General features: G+C 40.5%; 5 protein-coding genes and 2 pseudogenes across 5 annotated transcripts in view; 6 read left to right on the top strand and 1 right to left on the bottom strand.

The window, feature by feature from the left end:
• The window catches only part of LOC145469866 (galactosylceramide sulfotransferase-like), a 7068-nt gene extending 4330 nt beyond the window's left edge, over positions 1-2738 (top strand). The window contains exon 2 of the mRNA XM_081453677.1: positions 1424-2738. Coding sequence (XP_081309803.1) covers positions 1424-2618 — 1195 coding nt within the window. The 3' untranslated portion in view covers positions 2619-2738. The remainder of the gene's footprint in view (positions 1-1423) is intronic.
• A 2597-nt stretch (positions 2739-5335) lies between these two features.
• On the top strand, positions 5336-10745 carry LOC145470515 (uncharacterized). Its single transcript, XM_081454323.1, has 6 exons — positions 5336-5474; positions 5865-5922; positions 5970-6553; positions 6904-7099; positions 8093-8874; positions 9654-10745. Exons 1-6 carry the CDS (start codon positions 5336-5338, stop codon positions 10328-10330), a joined length of 2436 nt encoding a protein of 811 aa, XP_081310449.1. The 3' UTR covers positions 10331-10745.
• Positions 10746-13475: 2730 nt separating this feature from the next.
• On the top strand, positions 13476-14081 carry LOC145469873 (galactosylceramide sulfotransferase-like). The gene has a single exon (XM_081453685.1). The coding sequence runs from the start codon at positions 13476-13478 to the stop codon at positions 14079-14081; it is 606 nt and encodes a 201-aa protein (XP_081309811.1).
• Positions 14082-16630: 2549 nt separating this feature from the next.
• On the top strand, positions 16631-17236 carry LOC145469871 (galactosylceramide sulfotransferase-like). Its single transcript, XM_081453684.1, has one exon. It carries the CDS (start codon positions 16631-16633, stop codon positions 17234-17236), a length of 606 nt encoding a protein of 201 aa, XP_081309810.1.
• Positions 17237-17424: 188 nt separating this feature from the next.
• On the top strand, positions 17425-18331 carry LOC145470514 (galactose-3-O-sulfotransferase 2-like; annotated as a pseudogene).
• Positions 18332-22679: 4348 nt separating this feature from the next.
• Positions 22680-25945, top strand: LOC145470513 (uncharacterized; annotated as a pseudogene).
• LOC145469870 (uncharacterized) overlaps positions 25940-26653 on the bottom strand; it is an 89653-nt gene continuing 88939 nt past the window's right edge. Inside the window, exon 2 of the mRNA XM_081453683.1 lies at positions 25940-26132. The gene's annotated coding sequence lies outside the window, so the exon portion shown is untranslated. The remainder of the gene's footprint in view (positions 26133-26653) is intronic.

Genomic DNA, 26653 nt, shown 5'->3' with positions numbered 1-26653 from the left:
TGATACGTAGAGGACCCACAGAATGACACTATAGGTCGCATCGGTATACCAGGTTTGTGCAGTTTCGGTAGTCCGTAGAGTTTCGGTGGTTGAGGTACTGAGCACCTCAGTCGATAGTAGTGTCAATAGCGTCAGTCTTTTTAAGCGTAAGTATTTTGCTGTTAAGTTTACGTTGAAGTGCTGGCGTCGGGTCGCGTTTAAGTTCTTCGTAAGTTTGTTTGTCGTTAACCAGTGCATCCATTTTGTCAAAGTAGTCAGTCTTGTCCATAACAACAGTGGCACGTCCTTTGTCGGCTGGTAGTATGACAATGTTGTTGTCGTTTTTCAGTCGTTTCAGTGCTTGTTGTTCGTCTTTTGTCAAGTTATTGTCAAGTTATTCATATCTTCCCTTCATATCTTCCCTTTCATATCTTCATATCTTGATGATCATTCTCTCATCTACAACCGCAGTTCGTATATGAATTATTTCATATAAACTTCACATCATTTCACTCCTCACGGGAAGATATGAACGCAATTAATTGACCTCGCTCCCAATGTGTGGCTTCATAGCTTAGTTGGTAGAGCATCGCTCCGGTATCGCGGAGGTCACGGGTTCGAATCCCGTTGAAGCCTTGATTTTTTTCAGGCTTCTTCTTTCCAATTGCTTAAATTGGAAAATTAACCGCGATGATCATTCTTCACTCTCATCTACAACCGCAGTTCGTATATGAATTATTTCATATAAACTTCACATCATTTCACTCCTCACGGGAAGATATGAACTCAATTAATTGACCTCGCTCCCAATGTGTGGCTTCATAGCTCAGTCGGTAGAGCATCGCTCCGGTATCGCGGAGGTCACGGGTTCGAATCCCGTTGAAGCCTTGATTTTTTTCAGGCTTCTTCTTTCCAATCGCTTAAATTGGAAAATTAACTGCGATGATCATTCTTCACTCTCATCTACAACCGCAGTTCGTATATGAATTATTTCATATAAACTTCACATCATTTCACTCCTCACGGGAAGATATGAACGCAATTAATTGACCTCGCTCCCAATGTGTGGCTTCATAGCTCAGTTGGTAGAGCATCGCACCGGTATCGCGGAGGTCACGGGTTCGAATCCAGTTGAAGCCCTGATTTTTTCAGGCTTCTTCTTTCCAATTGCTTAAATTGGAAAATTAACTGAGATGATCATTCTTCACTCTCAGTGTCAAGTAAGTTAGTCGGTAACAGTTGTTTAAGTTTGTCAAGTTTTTGTTGTAGTTGTTGTTGAACTACACCCACCCGGACGATAACTCTATACGAACCACTGATACTCCTGGGTTCAAACCATTTACTAAATCAGTAACAAGTTTAGCTTGGCTGGCACCCGAGTTAAGCATAGGCCATCGACGTGACCGTTTTCTTTGATTAATTTTTATTTATTCTCCTTTAATAGGGCAGAAACAGATGTCGGTACGACCACACGTGCACTGAGTGCCGCGGAAAACCAAGAAGCAGCGAGTCAAACTCCAGTCACACATGCGTCGAGTGAAAATCAAAACACAGCTCTAAAGTGTTCTCCAGTTGAACATGTCCTCTTCCTCAAGACACACAAAGCTGGATCCAGCACTGTCACCAATATTCTCTTCCGCTATGGCGACGCTCGAGGGCTCACGTTTGTTCTTGGCGGCGACACGTTGATCGGTTGGCCTACGCGCTTTCGCCTCGGACAGGCCTTGCCTTTCGACGGAACTCGACCGAATTTCCTGGCCAGTCACACAAGATTCAATAAGAAAACGATGAATTTTCTCTTCCCGCATGATGCCAGCAAGTACATTACGATAATTAGAAACCCGGTGGAACAGTATGAATCTGTTTTCAACTACATGGGCGTTGGCAAAATTTTCGGTTTTGGTGGGGACCCAACGGAATCGTTGAAGGCATTTCTAAAGAAAGGAATTCAGTTTAAAGATATCACAAAAACAGGATCTTCACGCTTAGCCAGAAATCCCCAGTCGTTTGACCTGGGTTTGGATTTCAAATTTTACCAAGACGCAAAAGCTATCGAAGATTACGTTGCGTTTCTGGACAAGGAATTCGATTTGGTCATGATCTCTGATTACTTTGATGAGTCCGCGGTACTTCTAAAACGCGTTCTTTGCTGGGAATTGGAAGATGTTCTCTTTATGAAAACCAATGAAAGACTCGACAAAGAGAGAGCCTCGAGTATAAGCGACGATATTATAGAAAACATCAAGAGGTGGAACAAGGCCGACGTGTTGCTCTTTGAACATTTTAATCAAACGCTTTGGAACAAAATCAAAATGGAAGGGGAGAGTTTTTATGAAGATCTTGCCACGTTTCGTCGGATGAAAGCTGACTTGAAGAGTCAATGTTTTACAGACCAAGTAAGCAATCAACTAGTTTACGGCAATAAGCATGTTAAGGGACTAACGCTTAAGTCGGATCTCCCGCCAGAGCTGAAACAAAAATGCGAGAGGGTGACAAGAACCGAAAATGATTATCTTGCATATTTCAGAAAGAAACGCTCCGAAAGATTAGCGGGGATTTTCAATGCGTTGCCGAATGAAGACGCTCAAGAGAGAGTTAGCTGGGACGTAGCTAGTGACTTAAAATATGATCCTGTTTAAGAAAAGAAAAAACGAAGTGTCTAAATGACCGGCAGCCGATCAAGGTTTTAAATAGACTAAATGACCTTTATTGTAGTTTAGGCTAAATAGCACTCCGCGGGTTAGTCTGAAAAGCACTCTGGTTGGCCTGAATAGCATTCCGGTTAGCCTGTTTACAGTTACCTTTCAACAATGGTAAGGGTGACACGATATATACAGTACTTAAAATATTCCCAAAGCTGCCAGCCGGTTTCGGTGGCTCAGTGGCAATAAGTATCGCTCGCCATGCAGGCGACCCTCTTGGTTTCGCCTGGCACAATGTTCTTTTTACGTTGTTTTACTTCACATAGAGCCAGTAATTTAGTCTATTTAAAACTTCGACCGGCTGCCGGTCATACAGCCCTCAAATTTCCTTCGAATTCACCACCAGGCTCTCTCGTCACGAGAAGAAAAGAGAGTCTGGCGCCGAGGTTAACAAATTTTGTTTACTAGATTTGAAGGTGAATATAGTGGAAGCTCCCGTAAGTGACCACTTAAAACGCCTAATTTATATGGTGGCTTTGAAGAGGCGGTTGCAAGACCAGCGTTATCACGAATATAGTCAGTCGCGAACATCGGAGAAATAACTCTTTTAGCCTGGGAGCAATATTTGTTGTCAAATCAGGGTTAAAGCACGTCTGTCTCAACAATTGGCGTCTGTAGTGGGGTGTGATCGAGGGAAGATGAAATTGCTTACCATTAGCTCTAAAAGTGGTAGTGGTCGCATTCGCACATGAAGTTAAAAGGAGCTCAGTCACGGAATTTTGAGTTATTTTGGCCACATACAAAATTACATTTTAATGGTAGGAAACCTGAAAATAGCAGTTTAATAAGATAGAAAAACACCAGAGATAATGATAAACCCACAAAGGAACAAGGATGGCTAAGGATGGAGAAGATTAACACGGATTACAAACGACGAATTTGAAAAATTGAGGCTAAACTTTTCAATGTGCGCAAACCGTGACTGAGTTCCATTAAAGTGATTTCACAAGCAAAATTTTGTTATTTCGAAATAATGGTCGCTTAGGAGAAGTGGTCCCACAGGTCCACACAGAGGCTGGACTCTAGCAGAGCTAAACGTCGGTTTCTTCGTAAAGATGGTGTTGATACCTGAATGCGATGCTTTTCTATGTCAAAGCACTCGCTAAATTTTTCAGGCTTCATGCGATTTAAAATGCCACCCTTTCTGTTTCGTGGCAAGTGCCATAAACTTACAAGAATTTTAAGATGATTTTTCAAACATGTGTGAATGAGCAAAATAGATAGTAACTTGCTATATACTTTGATACATACATATATACATTACTTAATTTACCCTCGGATTTCAGAGTTGTGAGACGGGGCCTACGGTTTATCGTCCTTATCCTAGAAGACAAAAACGTCTAACCATTTGCAGATGTCATTACAAATTTGCATGACAGAGGGCGGGTAGAACTGGACTAAGGTACCTCAAGCTCGTTTTGTAGGCGTGTTTTGAATGAACTTTTTTCCTGACCATCTTCAGACGAGTTTTTTGATTTAGAATAAAGTGGAGGTGCAAAAACATGGTTTGACCCATGAGCAAGCATCTATGGCACTGCTGTATGGAGAGTGACCCCCATCCCACCCCTGGACATAGACGTTTTCATGGACAATTTTTGTTAAATATGAATTTTTGGTAGAATAGATGAGAATAAAGAAGTTTTCACCAAGCCGTTGAGTTTAATTTCCCTGAAACCCCTGATACATTACTCTTGGACGAAGAGAAGCATATGAAATTAGTGGCTCACTTCGTAAGTCAAGCTCAGTTGTCGCGCATTTGGTCGGCAAGTCGCGCATATTGTCTGAAACATTACACCCAAGTGTAAGGCCCTCTCCGCCGGGAAAAATTCAAAACGCAGCTTTACTTCTAAGGTTAAGCCTATAATACAGACTATTAAATCCGTCACGAAAACGGTACTTTTCAGAACCGCTATTCAAACCGGAACAATTTGAAAACGACGGCTTTTCCTTTTCGTGTGGACGGCAAGCATTTTGAAAACGGAGCTTTTCAAACACGATGGCGTCACAATAATTATCTGATTTCCCTGACCGAGTTTTCCTCAAAAACAAATCCAAAATGACCGGTGATTGTTGCGTTTTTAAATTCTTTCGGCGTAGTGTGGACGGAAAACATTTGATGCGTTTTCAGAGTTTATTGAAATCGTCCGACGTTGTGTGGACGAGGCATAAGCCATGCTCAATTGTCGAGCATTTGGTCTAAACCAGTGCACATAGGCTAGACTACGAGTAGTCGGTTTTTGTTCCTGAAATCCTCCGCGCGCGGAACTCCGTTAATATTATTACGCCGCTTGCTGCTCGATCGCTCCGCTAGGAAACGCAAGGAAAGTGTCTTACCCAAGAACACAACACATTTGACTCTTAACACCTTTTACACTGACTGTGACACTGACTCTGACCAGGGTTTGAACCTGGAGTGCCCGATGTGGAGTCCTGCACGCTAACCAGTAGGCCTCTTTGCCTTCATTCAACTGTCAAAGGGAATGCACAAGAAATATAAACCACAGTTGAACATCTCCCATTTAAACAAACACCTTGTCATGGTCCCATTCACATACAAACATAATTTATGATTTTCTTAACCTTAATCATAATGACCAGGAGTTTTATCATCTGTTAAAATCTTCAATAATATTACTGTTCTTTCTGTATTCATAATGAATAGCGTGAAGTCACTTTTGTTTCAGGAGGAAATGAAAGCCCTCTCCCTCAACAGCAGAGTCTTGGTCAACAGAATACAGTTTTCACTCAGAATAGCTCTAGTATCAATGAAACAGTTAAATGTATTCCTCACAGGTATGTACAGGTGAAGTTTACATTTCAGTCCAGCTACAGGTTCTTGGTCCTGTAGTCTAAGAAAAAATACTGGGAGCCCAAAGGTTCTTAACCATGAAATCCTGGGTACCCAGTACTTAAGCTTATATGAAAAATGTGAGTTTTTCCAGTCACCCAAAGGTAAAAGTTGGTTGCTTGGGGCACCCAGGCCCTTCTAGAGCACAGCCCTGTTGTAGCTCAGTATATTCATTTAGTGATATTGAACATTGCTTCACAAGAATGGCTCTTGGTTCATACCCAGTGACTTTCGTAAACTTGTTTATTAAGTGGTCCATAAAATTTATCTTGCATGTACACTGTAGATTAATTAAAGTAAAGTTGTTAGCACACAGGTATTAACCTACCCCTAAGATCAACTTTATAGTGGAACGATTCTAATCCTGGGACAAACTTCATCTCAAAGTGTTAGGTAAGTGTGCAATATTTCCATTAATTTATCATCAAATTCTCTTTCAGGCCAGAAAAAGCTGGTATTAAGGTAATTCTTCAACATTATGGACAGCCAGGACGTGTTGAGGATCGGAAATGTGACGAGACTCACTACCCAGATATCTGTTCGTTTCAAGTAACAGAGTCAAGAGATGATAAACTGTCATGCGACGCCAAAGTTTGTGGGTCATCAGATATCCAAATTGCTTCCGTCAATCCAGAACTGGGTAAATCTGTCAGTGACTGGAAGCCATTACCAAAGGACACAATCACTGCTAAAGTGCAGGAGGCCATCAAAACAAACCTGGAAAGGGGTTTTAGTTTTCTTTTCTTAAGATGTGGAAGTAATTTCCAAGCGCTTACCTTTCCACCAACTTTCAAGAAAGTTGAGGATGGTAAGAGCAGAAGTAGTATCAATATCAATGTGATTATGCTTGACTCTATATCCAGACCGCATTTTTATCGAACCCTTCCAAGAGCAATAGGGGCACTTCGCAAGATTAGGGAGGATCCAAATATCAAGGCCTCCGCCCTGGATTTTGAACTCGACCAGAGTATTGGTCAACAGACATTCGAAAACTTGAGGCCATTCTTTTCTGGTGTTCTCAAAGGTGGGTTCAGTGTGTTCTGTAGCTTATATTTTTTGTCATTGTCCAGTCCTTTCCCTGGAATAATGTTGTGTAATTCAGTGCTGGAAATAATTTTTATGATGCAGCGGCTTTTAAACCTCTGTTTTTGCCAGACATAATTTACTGATTTGTTTGGACATTAAGTATAATTACAAATTTGGTCAGACGATATCCATTGTCAAACTGTTATCTTTACATGTAGCACTGGTAATGAGGGAGCAGAGTGGAATTCGCAGGAACTTGGAGCCTGTGCAACTTTAAAGGATGATCATTACAAAGTAATGTAGAAAACTATGTGGAAGGGAAGGAGTAATTTTAAATTTTATTTACAGATGACAATGAAATCAGTGCCTCAGGAGAGAACACAAAGGCTCCTTTAGGCGTGGAGGTGTTGTATGGGACCTTCCAGAAGTGGGGCTACCAGACCCTCTTTCAAGAGGACCTTTGTTGGTATGACATTTGGGGAAGTGCATTAACAGATATTCAGAGAAGAGCGGTGCCAACCAGTGACTCGGAGTTCAAATCAAGGTGAGTGTGACATGAGAGTGATAGTGAAGCTACATGTACAAGTAACATAGTTATGACCTAAAATCATCGGCATGCTGGGTGCTCAGCCGCGGGAGTGCTTCACACGTATTGTATGACTATGAGAAAGACATGATGCCAAGGTCCGTGTCAAGCCATCTGGTCTAGATCACTGCAGCAGCTTATTCCAGTTTCCATAGCATTAAGCAGGTATTTCTGATCCCCCTGGCCCAGCATTTAATTCACTGGCACCCATTCATACACCTGAGTGAAGGGAAGCACTGTGAGAGTAAAGTGTCTTGCCTGAGAACGCAATGCAGTGACCCAGGCCAGGTCTGGAACCCATAAAGCTTGATCGGCTAAGCATTAGGGGACCACTGCAAGTACTAAGCAATAACTAAATTAAGGCCTTGGTAGTAACGCTTCCAGAAGGCTGCTTAAAAATACTTCTCTGAGTTTATTCCTCTCCAACCTTGGCCAAATTTTGACAGCACACTTAACAAATTGATTTGCGGGTATGTTAAGACAAAGCACCTTCACATCTTCATTGACCAGCCTCACTCAGCAATCTTTGTAAACAGTTTTAAAACTTAACCTTCCAACAATCTCCAAAAATATTCAAATATTATTTGCTTTAACAGTAAGAATTTTTTTCAGAAAATCACACAAATGGTCGTACATGCTAGCACGCTCCACGACTTATGTCTAGAGTCCACATAATTTCTATTTCCTTTTACTGGGACTATTTCTTTGCAGCACTGGTATTAGTTTTGATTCACTTATAACCTTGATCATCATGCCCATAACAAACTTGTTACTTTATGGGAGAATTGTGTCAACTACAGCTACAAGTTCACCCGTAACATCAAGAGCCCATCAAACATGTTCGGCTGTAACAGATGCTACTGGTTACGGCCCTTATTGACAGCCCTATTTTGGGCTGAGTGAAATGATGTTATAGTGTCTTTAAGGCATCAGTGTTTTATTTCGCCACAGGTGGAAGGAATTACAAGAAAAGTTGATCAAGAAAAAAATTGACCACTATGGCTTGACACATTTTTCCTGCACGGTAGTGAACAAGTACGGCAGAACAAACCACTATGATTCTCCTGCTAAAGTGTGTTTCAATGGCCAGTTTTTCAGTTGGTATTTCATGGACTACATAACGAAGGTGTACACTGCTTTGCAAAAAGATGAAAAGGCAAAACCTTTGCTGTCGTACATGCATTTTAACACTGGACATGAAATGACTGGAAAGCGGATGATCAACATGGATGCCAACTTGGCAAAGTTCTTCGTCAACTTGGCAGGCTTTTCTGACACCCGTACCATCATATTTTCAGACCATGGCCACAAAATGACGCCGTTTAGTTACACAGAAGAAGGTAGAAGAGAGTTATTTGATCCAACGTTCTTCATGATTGTTCCTGATGGTGTCAAAGAAAAGCTGGGACCACAAAGGACGGCTGCCTTGTTCACAAATCAAAAGCGGCTCTTCATCCTACATGATTTGCACAAAGCACTCATGAGTTTGCACGACCCTGAGAAAATGAACTCTCAGGATTTTTCACAAACAGGCATATTCTCAGTCATTCCTGCCAACCGTACATGCGCAGACTTGTACATGCTTCCGCTGACCAGGTGTAAGTGTGAAGGCTTTGATGAAGAAGGTCATATCAAAGACAATGCAGATAATCACAAATGGCTGGCAGAATTTGCACTTGGATACATGAATGATGCAATACAACAACAGTATATGGGAGGTAAGATGTTGGCTGGTGTTGTTTTTAAAGGTTATGATGTGCTCTTTTTCAATAAACACTAATTAGATGTATGTGCAATTACTGTGCAAAAAATGTGCGGGGAGGGGGAGGGCTCCCTAGTAATAGGCTAATGGGGATGTGCTGCTGGATGGGGTCACACTTTGAGCTAGGGCAGGAAAAAAAATTGAAATCCAGTTGCCCAGTGGGCCAGTATACTTTATATTTTAGTTGCAGGGGCGGATCCAGGATTTTTCTTTAGAGAAGGTAAGAGAAGCTGCACCAACTGGCGTAACTGACGGGTGAGGTAAACAAATTATAAAAGTAAATACAAAGAAGAAGGCTTCATCTCGGCGGGGGGGCGGGGAAGGGGTGCGCACCCCCAGCACCCTTTCCCTAGATCCGCATCTGAGTTGCCCTCACTATAATATTACTTGCCCAATAGACGTAATGACAAAAAGAAATGCAGAATCAACTCATTGCTTTTCTTATCTGGCAGTCTCAAGTTTTGAAATTGTTTTTGTTGGTGACTACTGAGGCACAGTAATTTTCCTGGTAGATGGCATTTATCCAAAATGTGCCTGAATTATAATTTGTGTTCTGTTGGGAACAACTATTGAATATTAACTGTACCAATTTTTTTTCATTTTTATTTTTTATTTTTTTTTTATTTTTGGTTGATTTCGATAGATAGTTCCAGAAGACCAGTTTTCCAACCAAACATAGTTGAAAAAGTGTTCCATCTTGAGCTCAATAAAAAATTGGTTTAATATTTTTCCATCTTTCAGGTGATACAGATAAAAAATCTGGGTTTGGAAACTGTGAACGCCTTGTTGGAAAAACATTTACCAATGTTACTAAACGTTTCCACGGGGAGTACATTATGACCACTATGGACATACATGTGGTCCCTCCACATGGATATGAAGAGGATGAAGTTTATAAAGTCTCCATAAAGCAGTTCGCTCAACCAAAACAAAGAGTATTTTTTCTTAGTTTTGCACGGCAGACGAGGTATAGCAAGTTTGAGCCATGCGTTGACAAATCGGTTGACATCAAGCTCTGTGCATGCGCCAAAGAGAGCATTACAGATGTAACAAAGAATGGAGTACTATTTGAGAATGGTGTTCCACGTAAAATGTTTGGTTCAGAGACAACTGTGAAAGACTTGGATTTGAATTGTCTCTTATTCTTGAGAAGGGATTATGAAACTTTCTCCTTTGCGCTAGAAGTAGCAAATGTATGCACTGATCGTACTTATAAATTTACTCTAACCGGCTCAATGGATCAAAGGATTTTTGCTAACACGTTGCCCATGAGTCGGGAGCTAACTCCAAGGACCTTTTCCTTCTTAACATCTGTTTACAAATATGTCTCTAAAGTTAATTCTCCTTTGAATTTGAAAGCAAGTATACAAGTGAAGAAGGATGGCGAAAGTGATTTCAAAAGTTTGGGAACAGTCAGTGTTTCATGATAGTAATTAAGTTAATATTTTCTTGACTCAGTCTGAAGTTGATCTATCTACCAGTTTTAGCTATGGCTACATAATAACAGTTGTAAATTTTGAGGACAGTTGGAATTTTTTTATGAGACTAATAGTTAGTGATTCCTAACAGATCCAAATTTTCAAGGAGGGCAGGAGAGGGGAGGGTTGGATATATGAGAAGGGAGGGCTGGTGACCACCTCTCAGTCGGGCCATTCAATGATATTTGGGGCTCAGACTAGCAGTTATTTATTGTATAGCCCGGAGCAACAACAAACAATAGCTGTTATCAATAACGGCTTGATATTAACCTGTTCCAGGCTTTTGGTAAGTAGAGATGACATGAAAAAGTGGGCAGGCCAAAAAAGAGCCAGCAGGGGTTGTGTGGTGGTTGAGGTGGGGGGGGGGGGGGATGGGATAGAAAAAGCCCCCCTCCCCTTGAACAGGCTTTTTTTATGTTGTCCCTTGTTACTGACCAAAAGCCTGGAGCAGACTAGCTTAAAATGATATCGATTTTATGAACAGGGGCTTGCATACATTTAAATGAAAAACCAAAAATGTGAATTCATGACAGTTAGATTGGACACCTTAGGAACTCTTATATGCAGTAAACAATGATTAATCTAAACCAGGGCTCGGAATATACCTCATGTACAAAAAACCAAATGTCCAGTTTGGTTTGTGTAATATTCTGCCCTGGGTATTGTTCTTCATGACATGACATCGCTCTGACCTTCCCCAAGCCCGTTGCCTGACTCAACATACTACACAGTCAATAATGCAATACAGCTCGCTCATGTACGTCCTTCAGATTTTGACATCCAGATCTGCCAACTTTGCAGCCGCACCTGCAAGATTTACCACCTGCTTTATTTTCATGTAATGCAAGGCTGTCGAGCTATTCGTCCATCCAACATGGTCCATGATCTCATGCAAGCTCACCCCTGACAAGGCTAAAGAAACAGGCGCCCCACTACAAAAATCGTGAAGAGTATAACGGTCACCAGATAATAGGTCGCCCAGTGAAGTAGTATATACACACAATCTAGCCTGAGCCGCTTCAGAATCCAAATGCTTAGTGAAAAATTTCCAGATTTGGTTACAAAACGGAACAAAAAACCCGGACAAAGCTTAATGCCTCAAGATTTACAAACATCAAAATACAACTCAAGCCCTCCAATAGGACAGATAGTTAAACTGGAACCTCTCTTAAGTGCGAACACGTTTGCATCCCCCGATCTTAATGTGTTCGTCCAAAAATGGTTAAAAAGGAATCCTGAATTATCAGGAAAACGTAAAATGTCAACTGTCTTGGACAAAAGTAAATCAGCGGCACGATCTCCAACAAAAAATAGCACTTAAAACATTGCCTGATCTCTCGCGAAAATATAGATCTGACTCGGAGTTAACGTCGCACAATGTAATATTTGGGAATGAATATGACGGGCTAGGATCACCAAATCACTCAGGAAAATACGCTTGGCTTGACGTGGAACCACTCTGGCTTTCAACTGCTCCTCCCGTGTATCTGCCAAACATCTTTTAACCGAGCGATCCGCAGCCGGATTGCCAATGTTCAAAATCGACTGCCATTCCGTACCTCTACCATGTTCAGCAAAAATTGCTCGAAGTTTTCCTATTAAAGCATCAACCGTCCCAAAGGGAAGTCTCTTGGGGCATCCACAAGAACTCATACTGACATTTTGACTAGAAAGGTGTAGACATTCTGGAAGGTGAACACGCAAGGCTGAAGCAAGCGTTTCACGGGTTGCAAGATGAGACAAAAAATTCATAAACTCACACTCGAACGCAGTCTTCTGTTTCACATAGCGCGACGATCCTCGCTGTTGAGACAATTGAGCCAGGCGTTCAGAAATTTCGTTCTTATCAACTTTAAATTTTTTAGATGGCCCTCCAGTCCCGTGTTCTTGGACATCGTTCCGTACGTAACCACACTGTTGACCGTGAAAACCGAAAAAAACCCATCGCTGGCGTAGGAACATTTGGGACAAGCCACTGAGGGAGTAAACAGTTTAGGAACCCGAGGTGACGGCTGAAAGAATACAAAGGATACATAAATGTCACTTCGTATTCAAGTCAAAAACGAGACACTCTACACGCCCAAAGGGTCAACATACACTTGGCAGGACTGTAGCCTACTTTAGACGGGACCAAAATAACGCCCATAGTACCGTGTGAGCCGGGACAAATTCTAGCTGAAGAGCGAGCTGTTAGCTCAGGCCACCAATTTTATAGGTGAATTTATAGGTGAAGTTTTTGGCTTAGGCAAGGACCCAAACAAATCTATACAGTCATTTCTCAATTGCGGCTTTAGAATGAGGAATTCTATCAGAAGCATTCTCTCAGATGTATTTTTTAAATGTATTTCATTATGTTTGCATACACTTTACAATACTGTTGCTGCTGCTTTTCACTAAAACAATACAGATGTTGTTAAACAAGTAGACAGTGGGTTTCAGAAGTCAGAAGATGATCCAAAAAGTAAGAAGCAGGATTGGGAATAATTTTTCACACATAGGGTTTATTATTAATCAGAACAGTGTTTAATAATTTGCACCTTGCGACTTGGCCAGTAGATTTTTTTATGGGGCAAGGGGTTGAGGGGTTGGGACAGGGTCAGGGCTTGATTAAAGGGAGCTTTCCCCCAAATGCAGTCGCCATGACTTCTATAACCCTCTGTTTCAATCTGAATTCCAGGTTCTTCTGCAGAAGAATGTCCAACCAGTATGCAAGTCATAGGCTCAACTCCTGTTGGGAGAACTTGAACATTTTTATTTAGATTAGGTTGTGGCTCTGTGTGTTTCAGTTACTCACAAACTCTCCTCAATCACTGGTTTTGTGTTTCTCTGCCATCAGTCATCTTAATGGAGTTCATACAAGATACAATAAAAAAAAGCCATGCATGATCTCTTCCCAAAGGACACCAGCATGTACATTACGATCCTCAGAGACCCGGTAGACCAGTTTGAATCAGTTTTTAACTACATGGAATTTATAGGTGAAGTTTTTGGCTTAGGCAAGGACCCAAAAAAATCTATAAAGTCATTTCTCAGGAATGGAATAAAATTTTAAAATATTACCGCAAGTCGATCACCAGTTTTAGCCAGAAATCCCATGATGTTTGACTTTGGTTTAGATTACCAGTTTTACCAGAACTTGACAGCAGTCAAAGAGTACATTGCCTTTTTGGAAAAAGAATTTGATTTGGTCAAGATCATGGAGTACTTTGAAGAGTCTACGGTGCTAATGAAATGCTTGCTTTCCTGGAAATTTGAAGATTTTTTTCACATTGAATCCAATGCGAGAGTGCATAAAGGAAGAGCTGAAATCAGTGACAACTTAAAAGAGAACATCAAACGATGGAACAAAGCAGATATGTTATTGTACGAGCACTTTAACAGAACATTTTGGCGCCAAATAAATCTGGAGAGGGAAGGGTTTTATGACGACCTGAAAACTTTTCATCGGATGAATGAAGAGATGAATCAAAGGTGCTTTAACGGAACTTTGACCCTTCAATTAGTTTATCCTAGCAAATATGTTAAGTCACCTGTTTTAAATCCAAACTTGCCAGCAGAAATAAAGGACAAATGTGAAAAGATGACTAGAAAAGAAAATGCATACCTCACACACTTAAGAAATAGACAATCCTCCAAATCCGCAGGTTACATCAAGACATTGCTAGATGAAGAGGAAGAAGCTGACAATATAATTAGCTGAGATGTGGCAAAAGAACTTGCATACGATCCTTTGCCGCTATAAAAATATATTGTAAAAAGTAGAACTGAACGGGGGGGAAGAGATTTTCTACTCACAAACTCTGCTCAATCACTGGGTTTGTGTTTCTCTGCCATCAGTCATCTTAGTGGACCTCTCAGGAAACAGAAGTTTACTTCACTGGGTACAAAATGTCACAGCTGTTGGCTGTGATTGGCAGATTTGGAACCATTTTCTTTGTTTCTTTTTTGCAAGGTTGATTAGTTGTCGTCATAATTAACATTGTAAGATCTTTCTAATAAAATCTGTGGGTTTTTTTTCACAGACACAAATTAACAGTTGAGACAACCAGACGGATATTAAAGCTGCTCTCAGCTGACAAGAGTGCTCCTATAGGATAGGTTCTCTTTCTCAAGACACACAAAACAGGATTATCCACTGTGGCTAAAATCTTCTTCCCTTACGGCGACTCTAATTATCTTTCTTTTGTTCTCGGCAATGACCCAATGGTTGGCTGGCCTCATCGATTTCCCCTCATACATGTCTTGCCGCGCAATGGAATTACACCAAATTTTCTGTGCAGTCATACAAGATACAATAAAAAAAACCATATATCATCTCTTCCCAATGGACACCAGCATGTACATTACGATCCTCAGAGACCCAGTAGACCAGTTTGAATGGTTAAAAAGGAATCCTGACTTAACAGGAAAACGTACAATCTCAACTGTCTTGGACAAAAGTAAATCAGCGGCACGATTTCCAACAAAAAATAGCACTTAAAACATTGCCTGATCTCTCGCGAAAATATAGATCTGACTCGGAGTTAACGTCGCACAATGTAATATTTGGGAATGAATATGACGGGCTAGGATCACCAAATCACTCAGGAAAATACGCTTGGCTTGACGTGGAACCACTCTGGCTTTCAACTGCTCCTCCCGTGTATCTGCCAAACATCTTTTAACCGAGCGATCCGCAGCCGGATTGCCAATGTTCAAAATCGACTGCCATTCCGTACCTCTACCATGTTCAGCAAAAATTGCTCGAAGTTTTCCTATTAAAGCATCAACCGTCCCAAAGGCAAGTCTCTTGGGGCATCCACAAGAACTCATACTGACATTTGACTAGAAAGCTGTAGACATTCTGGAAGGTGAACACGCAAGGCTGAAGCAAGCGTTTTAGGGGTTGCAAGATGAGACAAAAAATTCATAAACTCACACTCGAACGCAGTCTTCTGTTTCACATAGCGCGACGATCCTCGCTGTTGAGACAATTGAGCCAGGCGTTCAGAAATTTCGTTCTTATCAACTTTAAATTTTTTAGATGGCCCTCCAGTCCCGTGTTCTTGGACATCGTTCCGTACGTAACCACACTGTTGACCGTGAAAACCGAAAAAAACCCATCGCTGGCGTAGGAACATTTGGGACAAGCCACTGAGGGAGTAAACAGTTTAGGAACCCGAGGTGACGGCTGAAAGAATACAAAGGATACATAAATGTCACTTCGTATTCAAGTCAAAAACGAGACACTCTACACGCCCAAAGGGTCAACATACACTTGGCAGGACTGTAGCCTACTTTAGACGGGACCAAAATAACGCCCATAGTACCGTGTGAGCCGGGACAAATTCTAGCTGAAGAGCGAGCTGTTAGCTCAGGCCACCAATTTTATAGGTGAATTTATAGGTGAAGTTTTTGGCTTAGGCAAGGACCCAAACAAATCTATACAGTCATTTCTCAATTGCGGCTTTAGAATGAGGAATTCTATCAGAAGCATTCTCTCAGATGTATTTTTTAAATGTATTTCATTATGTTTGCATACACTTTACAATACTGTTGCTGCTGCTTTTCACTAAAACAATACAGATGTTGTTAAACAAGTAGACAGTGGGTTTCAGAAGTCAGAAGATGATCCAAAAAGTAAGAAGCAGGATTGGGAATAATTTTTCACACATAGGGTTTATTATTAATCAGAACAGTGTTTAATAATTTGCACCTTGCGACTTGGCCAGTAGATTTTTTTATGGGGCAAGGGGTTGAGGGGTTGGGACAGGGTCAGGGCTTGATTAAAGGGAGCTTTCCCCTAAATGCAGTCGCCATGACTTCTATAATCCTCTGTTTCAATCTGAATTCCAGGTTCTTCTGCAGAAGAATGTCCAACCACTATGCAAGTCTTAGGCTCAACTCCTGTTGGGAAAACTTGAACATTTTTATTTAGATTAGGTTGTGGCTCTGTGTGTTTCAGTTACTCACAAACTCTCCTCAATCACTGGTTTTGTGTTTCTCTGCCATCAGTCATCTTAATGGAGTTCATACAAGATATAATAAAAATCCATGCATCATCTCTTCCCAAAGGACACCAGCATGTACATTACGATCCTCAGAGACCCGGTAGACCAGTTTGAATCAGTTTTTAACTACATGGAATTTATAGGTGAAGTTTTTGGCTTAGGCAAGGACCCAAAAAAATCTATAAAGTCATTTCTCAGGAATGGAATAAAATTTTAAAATATTACCGCAAGTCGATCACCAGTTTTAGCCAGAAATCCCATGATGTTTGACTTTGGTTTAGATTACCAGTTTTACCAGAACGTGACAGCAGTCAAAGAGTACATTGCCTTTTTGGAAAAAGAATTTGATTTGGTCAAGATCATGGAGTACTTTGAAGAGTCTACGGTGCTAATGAAATGCTTGCTTTGCTGGAAATTTGAAGATTTTTTTCACATTGAATCCAATGCGAGAGTGGATAAAGAAAGAGCTGAAATGAGTGACAACTTAAAAGAGAACATCAAACGATGGAAAAAAGCAGATATGTTATTGTACGAGCACTTTAACAGAACATTTTGGCGCCAAATAAATCTGGAGAGGGAAGGGTTTTATGACGACCTGAAAACTTTTCATCGGATGAACGAAGAGATGAATCAAAGGTGCTTTAACGGAACTTTGACCCTTCAATTAGTTTATCCTAGCAAATATGTTAAGTCACCTGTTTTAAATCCAAACTTGCCAGCAAAAATAAAGGACAAATGTGAAAAGATGACTAGAAAAGAAAATGCATACCTCACACACTTAAGAAATAGACAATCCTCCAAATCCGCAGGTTACATCAAGACATTGCTAGATGAAGAGGAAGAAGCTGACAATACAATTAGCTGAGATGTGGCAAAAGACCTTGCATACGATCCTTTGCCGCTATAAAAATATATTGTAAAAAGTAGAACTGAACGGGGAGAAAGAGATTTTCTACTCACAAACTCTGCTCAATCACTGGTTTTCTGTTTCTCTGCCATCAGTCATCTTAGTGGACCTCTCAGGAAACAGAAGTTTACTTCACTGGGTACAAAATGTCACAGCTGTTGGCTGTGATTGGCAGATTTGGAACCATTTTCTTTGTTTCTTTTTTGCAAGGTTGATTAGTTGTCGTCATAATTAACATTGTAAGATCTTTCTAATAAAATCTGTGGTTTTTTTTTTCACAGACACAAATTAACAGTCGAGACAACCAGACGGATATTAAAGCTGCTCTCAGCTGGCAAGTGTGCTCCTATAGGACAGGTTCTCTTTCTCAAGACACACAAAAAGGGATCATCCACTGTGGCTAAAATCTTCTTCCCTTACGGCGACTCTAATTATCTTTCTTTTGTTCTCGGCAATGACCCAATGGTTGGCTGGCCTCATCGATTTCGCCTCAAACATGCCTTGCCGCGCAATGGAATTCAATCAAATTTTCTGTGCAGTCATACAAGATACAATAAAAAAATCATATATCATCTCTTCCCAAAGGACACCAGCATGTACATTACGATCCTCACAGACCCGGTAGACCAGTTTGAATCAGTTTTTAACTACGTGGAATTAGGTGAAGTTTTTGGTTTAGATAACGACCCAACAAAATCTATAAAGTCATTTCTTAGGAATGGAAAAAAATTCTAAAATATTACCGCAAGTCGATCATCAGTTTTAGCCAGAAATCCCATGATGTTTGACTTTGGCTTAGATTACCAGTTCTACCAGAACTTCACAGCAGTCAAAGAGTACATTGCCTTTTTGGAAGGAGAATTTGATTTGGTGATGATCATGGAATACTTTGAAGAGTCTATGGTGCTAATGAAACGCTTGCTTTCCTGGGAATTTGAAGATTTTTTCCATATTAAATCCAATGCGAGAGTGGATAAAGAAAGAGCTGAAATGAGTGACAACTTAAAAGAAGAACCTCAAACGATGGTGATTATTAGCTCCAAACATAGTTGAAAAAGTGTTCCATCTTGAGCTCAATAAAAAATTGGTTTAATATTTTTCCATCTTTCAGGTGATACAGATGAAACATCTGGGTTTGGAAACTTTGAACGCTTTGTTGGAAAAACATTTACCAATGTTATCAAGCGTTTCCAAGGGGATTACATCATGACCACTATAATCATACATGTGGTCCCTCCACATGAATATAAAGAAGATGAAGTTTATAAAGTCTCCATAAAGCAGTTCGCTCAACCAAAACAAAAAGTATTTTTTCTTAGTTTTATATGGCAGACGAGGTATAGCAAGTTTGAGCCATGCGTTGACAAATCAGTTGACCTCAAACTCCGTGGATGCGCCAAAGAGAGCATTACAGATGTAACAAAGAATGGAGTACTGTTTGAGAATGGTGTTCCACGTAAAATGCTTGGTTCAGAGACAAATGTGAAAGACTTCGATTTGAATTGTCTCTTATTCTCGAGAAGGGATTATGAAACTTTCTCCTTTACGCTAGAAGTAGCAAATGTATGCACTGATCGTACTTATAAATTTACTCTAACCGGCTCAATGGATCAAAGGATTTTTGCTAACACATTGCCCATGAGTCGGGAGCTAACTCCAAGGACCTTTTCCTTCTTAACATCTGTTTACAAATATGTCTCTAAAGTTAATTCTCCTTTGAATTTGAAAGCAAGTATACAAGTGAAGAAGGATGGCGAAAGTGATTTCAAAAGTTGGGAACAGTCAGTGTTTCATGATAGTAATTAAGTTAATATTTTCTTGACTCAGTCTGAAGTTGATCTATCTACCAGTTTTAGCTATGGTTACATAACAGTTGTAAATGTTGGGGACAGTTGCAATTTTTTTTATGAGACCAATAGCTAGTGATTCTTAATATAGCTAGTGATTCTCTCTTGAAACATCTCTTTATTTCAACTCTCTTCCCAATCCTCAATCTTTCCAAACAAACACTACTCGCGAAAAGCCTGAGAAAAACCCTTCAAATTATTACGACTCATTGACGTCTTTCCGATCTCGACATTCAGATCTGCCAACTTTGCAGCCACACCTGCAGGATTTACCACCTGCGTTAATTTGATGTAACGCAAGGCTGTCGAACTATTCTTCTGTCCAACATGGTCCATGATCTCACGCAAGCTCACCCCTGACAAGGAAAAAGAAACAGCCGCCCCACTACGAAAATCGTGAAGAGTATAACGGTCACCAGATAATAGGTCGCCCAGTGAAGTAGTATAAACACTCAATGTAGGATGAGCCGCTTCGGAATCCAAATGCTTAGGTGAAATATTTCCAGATTTGGTTACAGAACGCAACAAAAAAACCCGGACATAGCTTAAGGCCTCAAGATTTACAAACATCAAAATACAACTCAAGCCCTCTAACAGGACAGATAGTTAAATTGGAACCTCTCTTAAATGCGAACACGTTTGCATCCAAAAATGGTTAAAAAGGAATCCTGACTTAACAGGAAAACGTACAATCTCAACTGTCTTGGACAAAAGTAAATCAGCGGCACGATTTCCAGCAAAAAATAGCACTTAAAACATTGCCTGATCTCTCGCGAAAATATAGATCTGACTCGGAGTTAACGTCGCACAATGTAATATTTGGGAATGAATATGACGGGCTAGGATCAGCAAATCACTCAGGAAAATAGGCTCGGCTTGACGCGGAGCCACTCTGGCTTTCAACTGCTCCTCCCGTGTATCTGCCAAACATCTTTTAACCGAGCGATCCGCAGCCGGATTGCTAATGTTCAAAATGGACTGCCATTCCGTACTCTCGTATGTTCAGCAAAAATTGCTCGCAGTTTTCCTATTAAAGCATCAACCGTCCCAAATTTTAGATTTGTCAAAATATGTAACTAGTGCTAGTGTTATTGTTGCGTTTTTAAAGCTTTTTTTTGTTTATGTGTGCAAAAGTAATAAAAATGTGAAGAAAAAGAAAAAGCAACCGTTCCACAGGCAAGTCTCTTGGGGCGTTCACAAAAACCCATATTAACATTTTGACTAGAAAGGTGTAGACATGCCGGAAGATGAACTCGCGCTTTACCCCCACGATATTTCCATACTAAGAGCGCTATCACATCTTCTGGCAAGGCTGCAAGGGGTTGCAAGATGAGACGAAAAATTCATAAACTCACACTCGAGAGCTGTTAGCTCAGTCCACCAATACGGATACAGACAAAGCTCTGGAACAATAATGGTGAATGGAATTTGACAACTGTAAAAGAACTTTAAAACCGGACCCACCAAACCAAACGGCGGCAAAACGTAAGGATTAAGCATATCCTCTGTCTCCAGTACATTCAGTGAAAATAAGTTGACGCCCCGAGAATCCGGACTCAGAAAGGGATTAAAATGTGGAAGTCAAATACCAGATCGTCCAATTACGGCACTAGAGTCTAATGTCATAAGGTCAAATGAGTGGCCAGAAATTCCACCAAAAGTTTGTTCTACCAGACTCCATGTTTCATCTGATAACCTTGAATCCAGTCCTGAGAGCCGGCGAGAGGGAACGTCCGCAGGATTGTTGCTAGACTTTACATGACTTAAAGGAAGCTGTAAGTTGCGCTCTGATAACTCGAAGAAAAGATCCTTAGTTACTTTACTCAGCTGAGGGGAGTTCTTGCTCCCCTGACCCTCCCATGCATCAATCAGAACACGACTATCTACATCCACATCTATCCTACAATCTTTTATAGTAGCGGGAGGAGCTTTCAAAGCGTTAACCAATGCTAGCATCTCTTAAGTTGAAATATTGAGCTCTTTTTGTTGTGGAAACCAATGGTCTCTAAATGCCCGCTCGCCAGAAGGCAAGTGGAGAACACAGCCCCACCCATAGTCGGAAGCATCCGTAGACAAGGACAGACCAACATGCTTCTCATCTCTCCAGGGAACTGATCCCTTCCATGAGTCCAAAAACCGCCAATAGCAAAGTTCTTCTCGTAAACAAGGCAAAAGTACTACTTGACGACTTGCTCCACAAGTGGTCAAGTAGTTCCACACAGGTTCCACAGTTCTTTGAAAAAGAATTTTATATCTTCAACTTAACCAGTTTTAACAATCAGGTTGAAAATTCACAGATTGGAGTTATACATTGTAAGTTCCAAGTATACCCTTTGGGGAAAGATTGTAATCAAAATATATTCAGTAGATTTTCAAACTTAGAGGTCCCAAGTTGTGCAAAGGGCTAGTCAGGGAGTAAGGTTAAGTCTGTGTTATGCCAAGTGCCCGCGAGCTTATCCTGGTTTATTTAGCATTAAGCGACAGAAGTATTGCTATCCCCCCCCCCCCCCCCCCTGAATGGGATACCAGTCCATTGCAGTGTTAACACCTTGCATTTAACTTGCTGCACCCATTTTTCTACAGCTGGGTGGAAAGAGGCACTGACACTAAAGTGTCTTGCCCATGAATCGAACACAACACATTTGACTCTTAACACCTTTTACACTGACTATGACACTGACTCTGACCAGGGTTTGAACCTGGAGTGCCCGATGTGGAGTCCCGCGCGCTAACCAGTAGGCCTCTTTGCCTTCATTCAACTGTCAAAGGGAATGCACAAGAAATATAAACCACAGTTGAACAACTCCCATAATAAGCAAACACCTTGTCATGGTCCCATCCACATATAAACATAATTTACGATTTTCTTAACCTTAATCATAATGACCAGGAGTTTCACAATCTAATTAAAACAACAATTATTAATGCTCTTTCTCGTTTGGTTTTTTGTTCCGATTTCATAATGAATAGCGTCAAGTCACTTTTGTTTCAGGAGGAAACGAAAGCCCTCTCCTTCAACAGCAGCATCTTGGTTAACAGAATACAGTTTTAACTCAGAATAGCTCTAGTATCAATGAAACATTTAAATGTATTCCTCACAGGTATGTACGGGTGAAGTTTACATTTCAGCCCAGCCACAGGTTCTTGCCTGTAGTCTAAGAAAAATTACTGGGATCCCAAAGGTCCCTAACCATGAATTCCTGGGTGCCCAGTAAGAGTTAGTTAGTAACAGTTAGTTGCCGGTGGCACCCTGACGCTTCTAGGGCAAACAACTTTTGTAGCTCAGTATATTCATTTAGTGATATTGAAAATTGCTTCACAAGAATGGCTCTTGATTTATACCCAGTGACTTTCGTAAAGTTGTTTATTAAGTGGTCCATAAAATTTATCTCTCATGTACACTTTAGATTAAGTAAAGTAAAGTTGTTAGCACACAGGTATTAACCTACCCCTAAGATCAACTTTATAGTGGAACGATTCTAATCCTACATGTAGGATAAACTTAATCTCAAAGTGTTAGGTAAGTGTGTAACTGATATTTAACCCATTAATTTATCATCAAATTCTCTTTCAGGCCAGACAAAGCTGGTACTGAGCTAATTCTTAAGCTTTATGGACAGCCAGGGCATGTTGAGGATTGGAAATGTGACGAGATTTATCACCCAGATATCTGTTCGTTTCAAGTAACAGAGTCAGGAGATAATAAACTGTCATGCGACGCTAAAGTTTGTGGGTCATCAGATATCCAAATTGCTTCCGTCAATCCAGAGATGGATAAAGCTGTCAGTGACTGGAAGCCATTACCGAAGGACACAATCACTGCTAAAGTGCAAGGGGCCATCAAAACGAACCTGGAAAGGGGTTTTAGTTTTCTTATCTTAAGATGTGGAAGTAATTTCCAAGCGCTTACCTTTCCACCAACTTTCAAGAAAGTTGAAGACGGCAAAAGCAGAAGTGGTATCAATATCAATGTGATTATGCTTGACTCTATATCCAGACCGCATTTTTATCGAACCCTTCCAAGAGCAATAGGGGCGCTTTGCAAGATTACAGAGGATCCAAATATCAAGGCCTCCGCCCTGGATTTTGAACTCGACCAGAGTATTGGTCAACAGACATTCGAAAACTTGAGGCCATTCTTTTCTGTTGTTCTCAAAGGTGGGTTCAGTATGCTTTGTAACTTTTAATTTATTTCACTGTCCAATCCTTTCTCTGGAATAATGTTGTATAATTCAGTGCTGGAAATAATTTTATGATGCAGCAGCTTTTAAACCTCTGTTTTGGCCAGACATAATATTAATGATATATTATTATTTACTGATTTGTTTGGACATTAAATACGTAATTTTACAAGTTCATTCAGACGATGTCCATTGTCCAACTGTTATTTGTATCACTGGTAATGAGGGAGAAATTTACAAAGTGATGTAGGAAACTATGTGGAAGGGAAGGAGTAATTTTAAATTTTATTTACAGATTACAATGAAATTAGTGCCTCAGGGGAGAACACAAAGGCTCCTTCAGGCGTAGAGTTAGTGTATGGGACCTCCCAGAAGTGGGGCTACCAGACCCTCTTTCAAGAGGACCTTTGTTGGTACGCATTTGGCGAAGTGCATTAACAGATATTCAGAGAAGAGTAGTGCCAACCAGTGACTCGGAGTTCAAATCAAGGTGAGTGCGTCATATGTGAGTAATGGTAAAGCTACATGTACAAGCGACATGGTTATAACCTAGAATCATCAGCATGCTGTGTGCTCAGCAGGGGCAGCGCTACACACATATTGTGGGACTATGAGAAAGACATAATGCCAAGGTCTGTGTCAAGCCATGTGGTCCAGATCACTGCAGCAGCTTATCCCAGTTTCCGTAGCATTAAGCAAGTATTTCTGATCCCCCTGGCCTAGCATTCATACACCTGAGTGGAGGGAAGCACTGTGAGAGTAAAGTGTCTTGCCTGAGAACGCAATCCAGTGACCCTGGCTAGGGCCGGAACCCATACAGCTTGATCGGCTAAGCATTAGGGGACCATGCCTTCCGCTGCAAGTACTAAGCAGTAACTACATTAAGGCCTTGGTAGTAATGCTTCCAGAAGGCTACTTAAAAATTCTTCTCTTTTGACGGAGTTTATTCCTCTCCAACCTTGGCCAAATGTTGATAGCACACTCGACAAAATTAATTTGTTGGTGTGTAAAGACAAAGCACCTTCACATCTTCATTGACCAGCCCTACTCAGCAATCTTTGTAAACAGTTTTAAAACTTAACCTTCCAACAATCTCCAAAAATATTCAAATATTATTTGCTTTAATGGTCAGAAAATCACACAAAAGGTCTACGTGTAAGCACACTCCACAGCTTATTTAATTTATTGATAGTTCCTATCTTCATTCCGAAAAGCCCTTTTGGGACGAATGAAGTATGTATGTATGTACGTATTTCTTGAATCCATATAATTTCCATTTCCTTTCACTGGAACTATTTCTTTGCAGGGCTGTTATTAAGTTTTGATTCACGTATAGCCTTGATTATCATGCCCATAACAAACTTGTAACTTCATGGGATAATTGTATTAACTACAGCCAAGTTCACCCATAACAACAAGAGCCCATCAAACATGTTCGGCTGTAACAGATGCTACTGGTTACGGCCCTTATTGACAGCCCTGTTTTGGGCTGAGTGAAATGATGTTATAGTGTCCTTAAAGCATCAGTGTTTTATTTCACCACGGGTGGAAGGAATTACAAGAAACGTTGGTCAAGAAAAAAATTGACCACTATGGCTTGACACATTTTTCCAGCACAGTAGTGAACAGGTACGACAGAACAAACCACTATGATTCTCCTGCTAGGGTGTGTTCCAATGGCCAGTTTTTCAGTTGGTATTTCATGGACTACATAACGAAGGTGTACACTGCTTTACAAAAAGATGAAAAGGCAAAACCTTTGCTGTCGTACATGCATTTTAACACTGGACATGAAATGACTGGAAAGCGGATGATCAACATAAATGGCAACTTGGCAGGCTTTACTGACACCCTTACCATCATATTTTCAGACCATGGCCACAAAATGACGCCGTTTAGTTACACAGAAGAAGGTAGAAGAGAGTTATTCGATCCAACGTTCTTCATGATTGTTACTGATGGTGTTAAAGAAAAGCTGGGACCACAAGGGACGGCTGCCTTGTTCACAAATCAAAAGCGGCTCTTCATCCTACGTGATTTGCACAAAGCTCTCATGAGTTTCACGACCCTGAGAAAATGAACTCTCAGGATTTTTCACCTACAAACAGGCGTATTCTCAGTCGTTCCTGCCAACCGCACATATGCAGACTTGTACATGCTTCCGCTGACCAGGTGTAAGTGCGAGGGCCTTGATTAAGAAGGTCATATCAAAGATAATGCAGATAATCAAAAAGGGCTGCCAGAATTTGCAGCTGGATACATGAATGACGCAATACAACAGCAGTATGTGGGAGGTAAGATGTTGGCTGGTGTTATTGATTTTTAAGGTTGTGATGTGCTCTTTTTTAATAAACACTAATTAGATGTATGTGCAATTACTGTGCAAAGAATGGAGTACTGTTTGAGAATGGTGTTCCACGTAAAATGTTTGGTTCAGAGACAACTGTGAAAGACTTGGATTTGAATTGTCTCTTATTCTTGAGAAGGGATTATGAAACTTTCTCCTTTGCGCTAGAAGTAGCAAATGTATGCACTGATCGTACTTATAAATTTACTCTAACCGGCTCAATGGATCAAAGGATTTTTGCTAACACGTTGCCCATGAGTCGGGAGCTAACTCCAAGGACCTTTTCCTTCTTATCTTCTGTTTACAAATATGTCTCTAAAGTTAATTCTCCTTTGAATTTGAAAGCAAGTATACAAGTGAAGAAGGATGGCGAAAGTGATTTCAAAAGTTTGGGAACAGTCAGTGTTTCATGATAGTAATTAAGTTAATATTTTCTTAACTCAAGTAAGTAAGTAAGTAAGTAAGTAAGTAAGTAAGCACTTTATTTAGACACATTTCACCAGCGAGCCTGGGGCTCGTTTAATTGTGAACGTGTATGCTAAAATTAAAATGTAAAATTTAAATATGTTATCTATTCAATAGATAATAGATTGATCTATCTACCAGTTTTAGCTATGGCTACATAATAACAGTTGTAAATTTTGAGGACAGTTGTGGTTGTTTTTATGAGACCAATAGCTAGTGATTCTTAACAGATCCAAATTTTGAAGGAGGGCAGGAGAGGGGAGGGTTGGATATGTGAGAAGGGAGGGCTGGTGACTGTAGTGTTTCACGGTCAGTGAAACATCCGGATTTAACCAAAATAAGTACACGCAATACCGATTCAACTCGACACTTGACCATGTGCTTTTAATCACCCATAATTCATTTCGGCCGTACACGATTACATCATCGATACTACAATCTCTCCCTTTTTTTAAAATAAATTGTCCAGTCCAGATTTTTAAACAAAATAACATTACATACTATAACCGTTTCTAAATGGCTACTAACTCAAAGA

This window comes from Orbicella franksi, chromosome 15, assembly GCF_964199315.1.
Source record: "Orbicella franksi chromosome 15, jaOrbFran1.1, whole genome shotgun sequence".
In the NCBI taxonomy this organism is placed as follows: domain Eukaryota; kingdom Metazoa; phylum Cnidaria; class Anthozoa; order Scleractinia; family Merulinidae; genus Orbicella; species Orbicella franksi.
The sequence above is the reverse complement of the archived record's forward strand: the minus strand, read 5'-3'. Positions and strand labels throughout refer to the sequence as shown.

Coding starts and splice junctions, on each gene's coding strand:
- LOC145470515 (XM_081454323.1), top strand. CDS start 5,336: ATGAATAGCGTGAAGTCACTTTTGTTTCAGGAGGAAATGAAAGCCCTC. Junction 6,554..6,903: donor CTTTTCTGGTGTTCTCAAAG/GTGGGTTCAGTG, acceptor TTTTATTTACAG/ATGACAATGAAATCAGTGCC. Junction 8,875..9,653: donor GGGAGGTAAGATGTTGGCTG/GTGTTGTTTTTA, acceptor CAGGTGATACAG/ATAAAAAATCTGGGTTTGGA.
- LOC145469873 (XM_081453685.1), top strand. CDS start 13,476: ATGATGTTTGACTTTGGTTTAGATTACCAGTTTTACCAGAACTTGACA.
- LOC145469871 (XM_081453684.1), top strand. CDS start 16,631: ATGATGTTTGACTTTGGTTTAGATTACCAGTTTTACCAGAACGTGACA.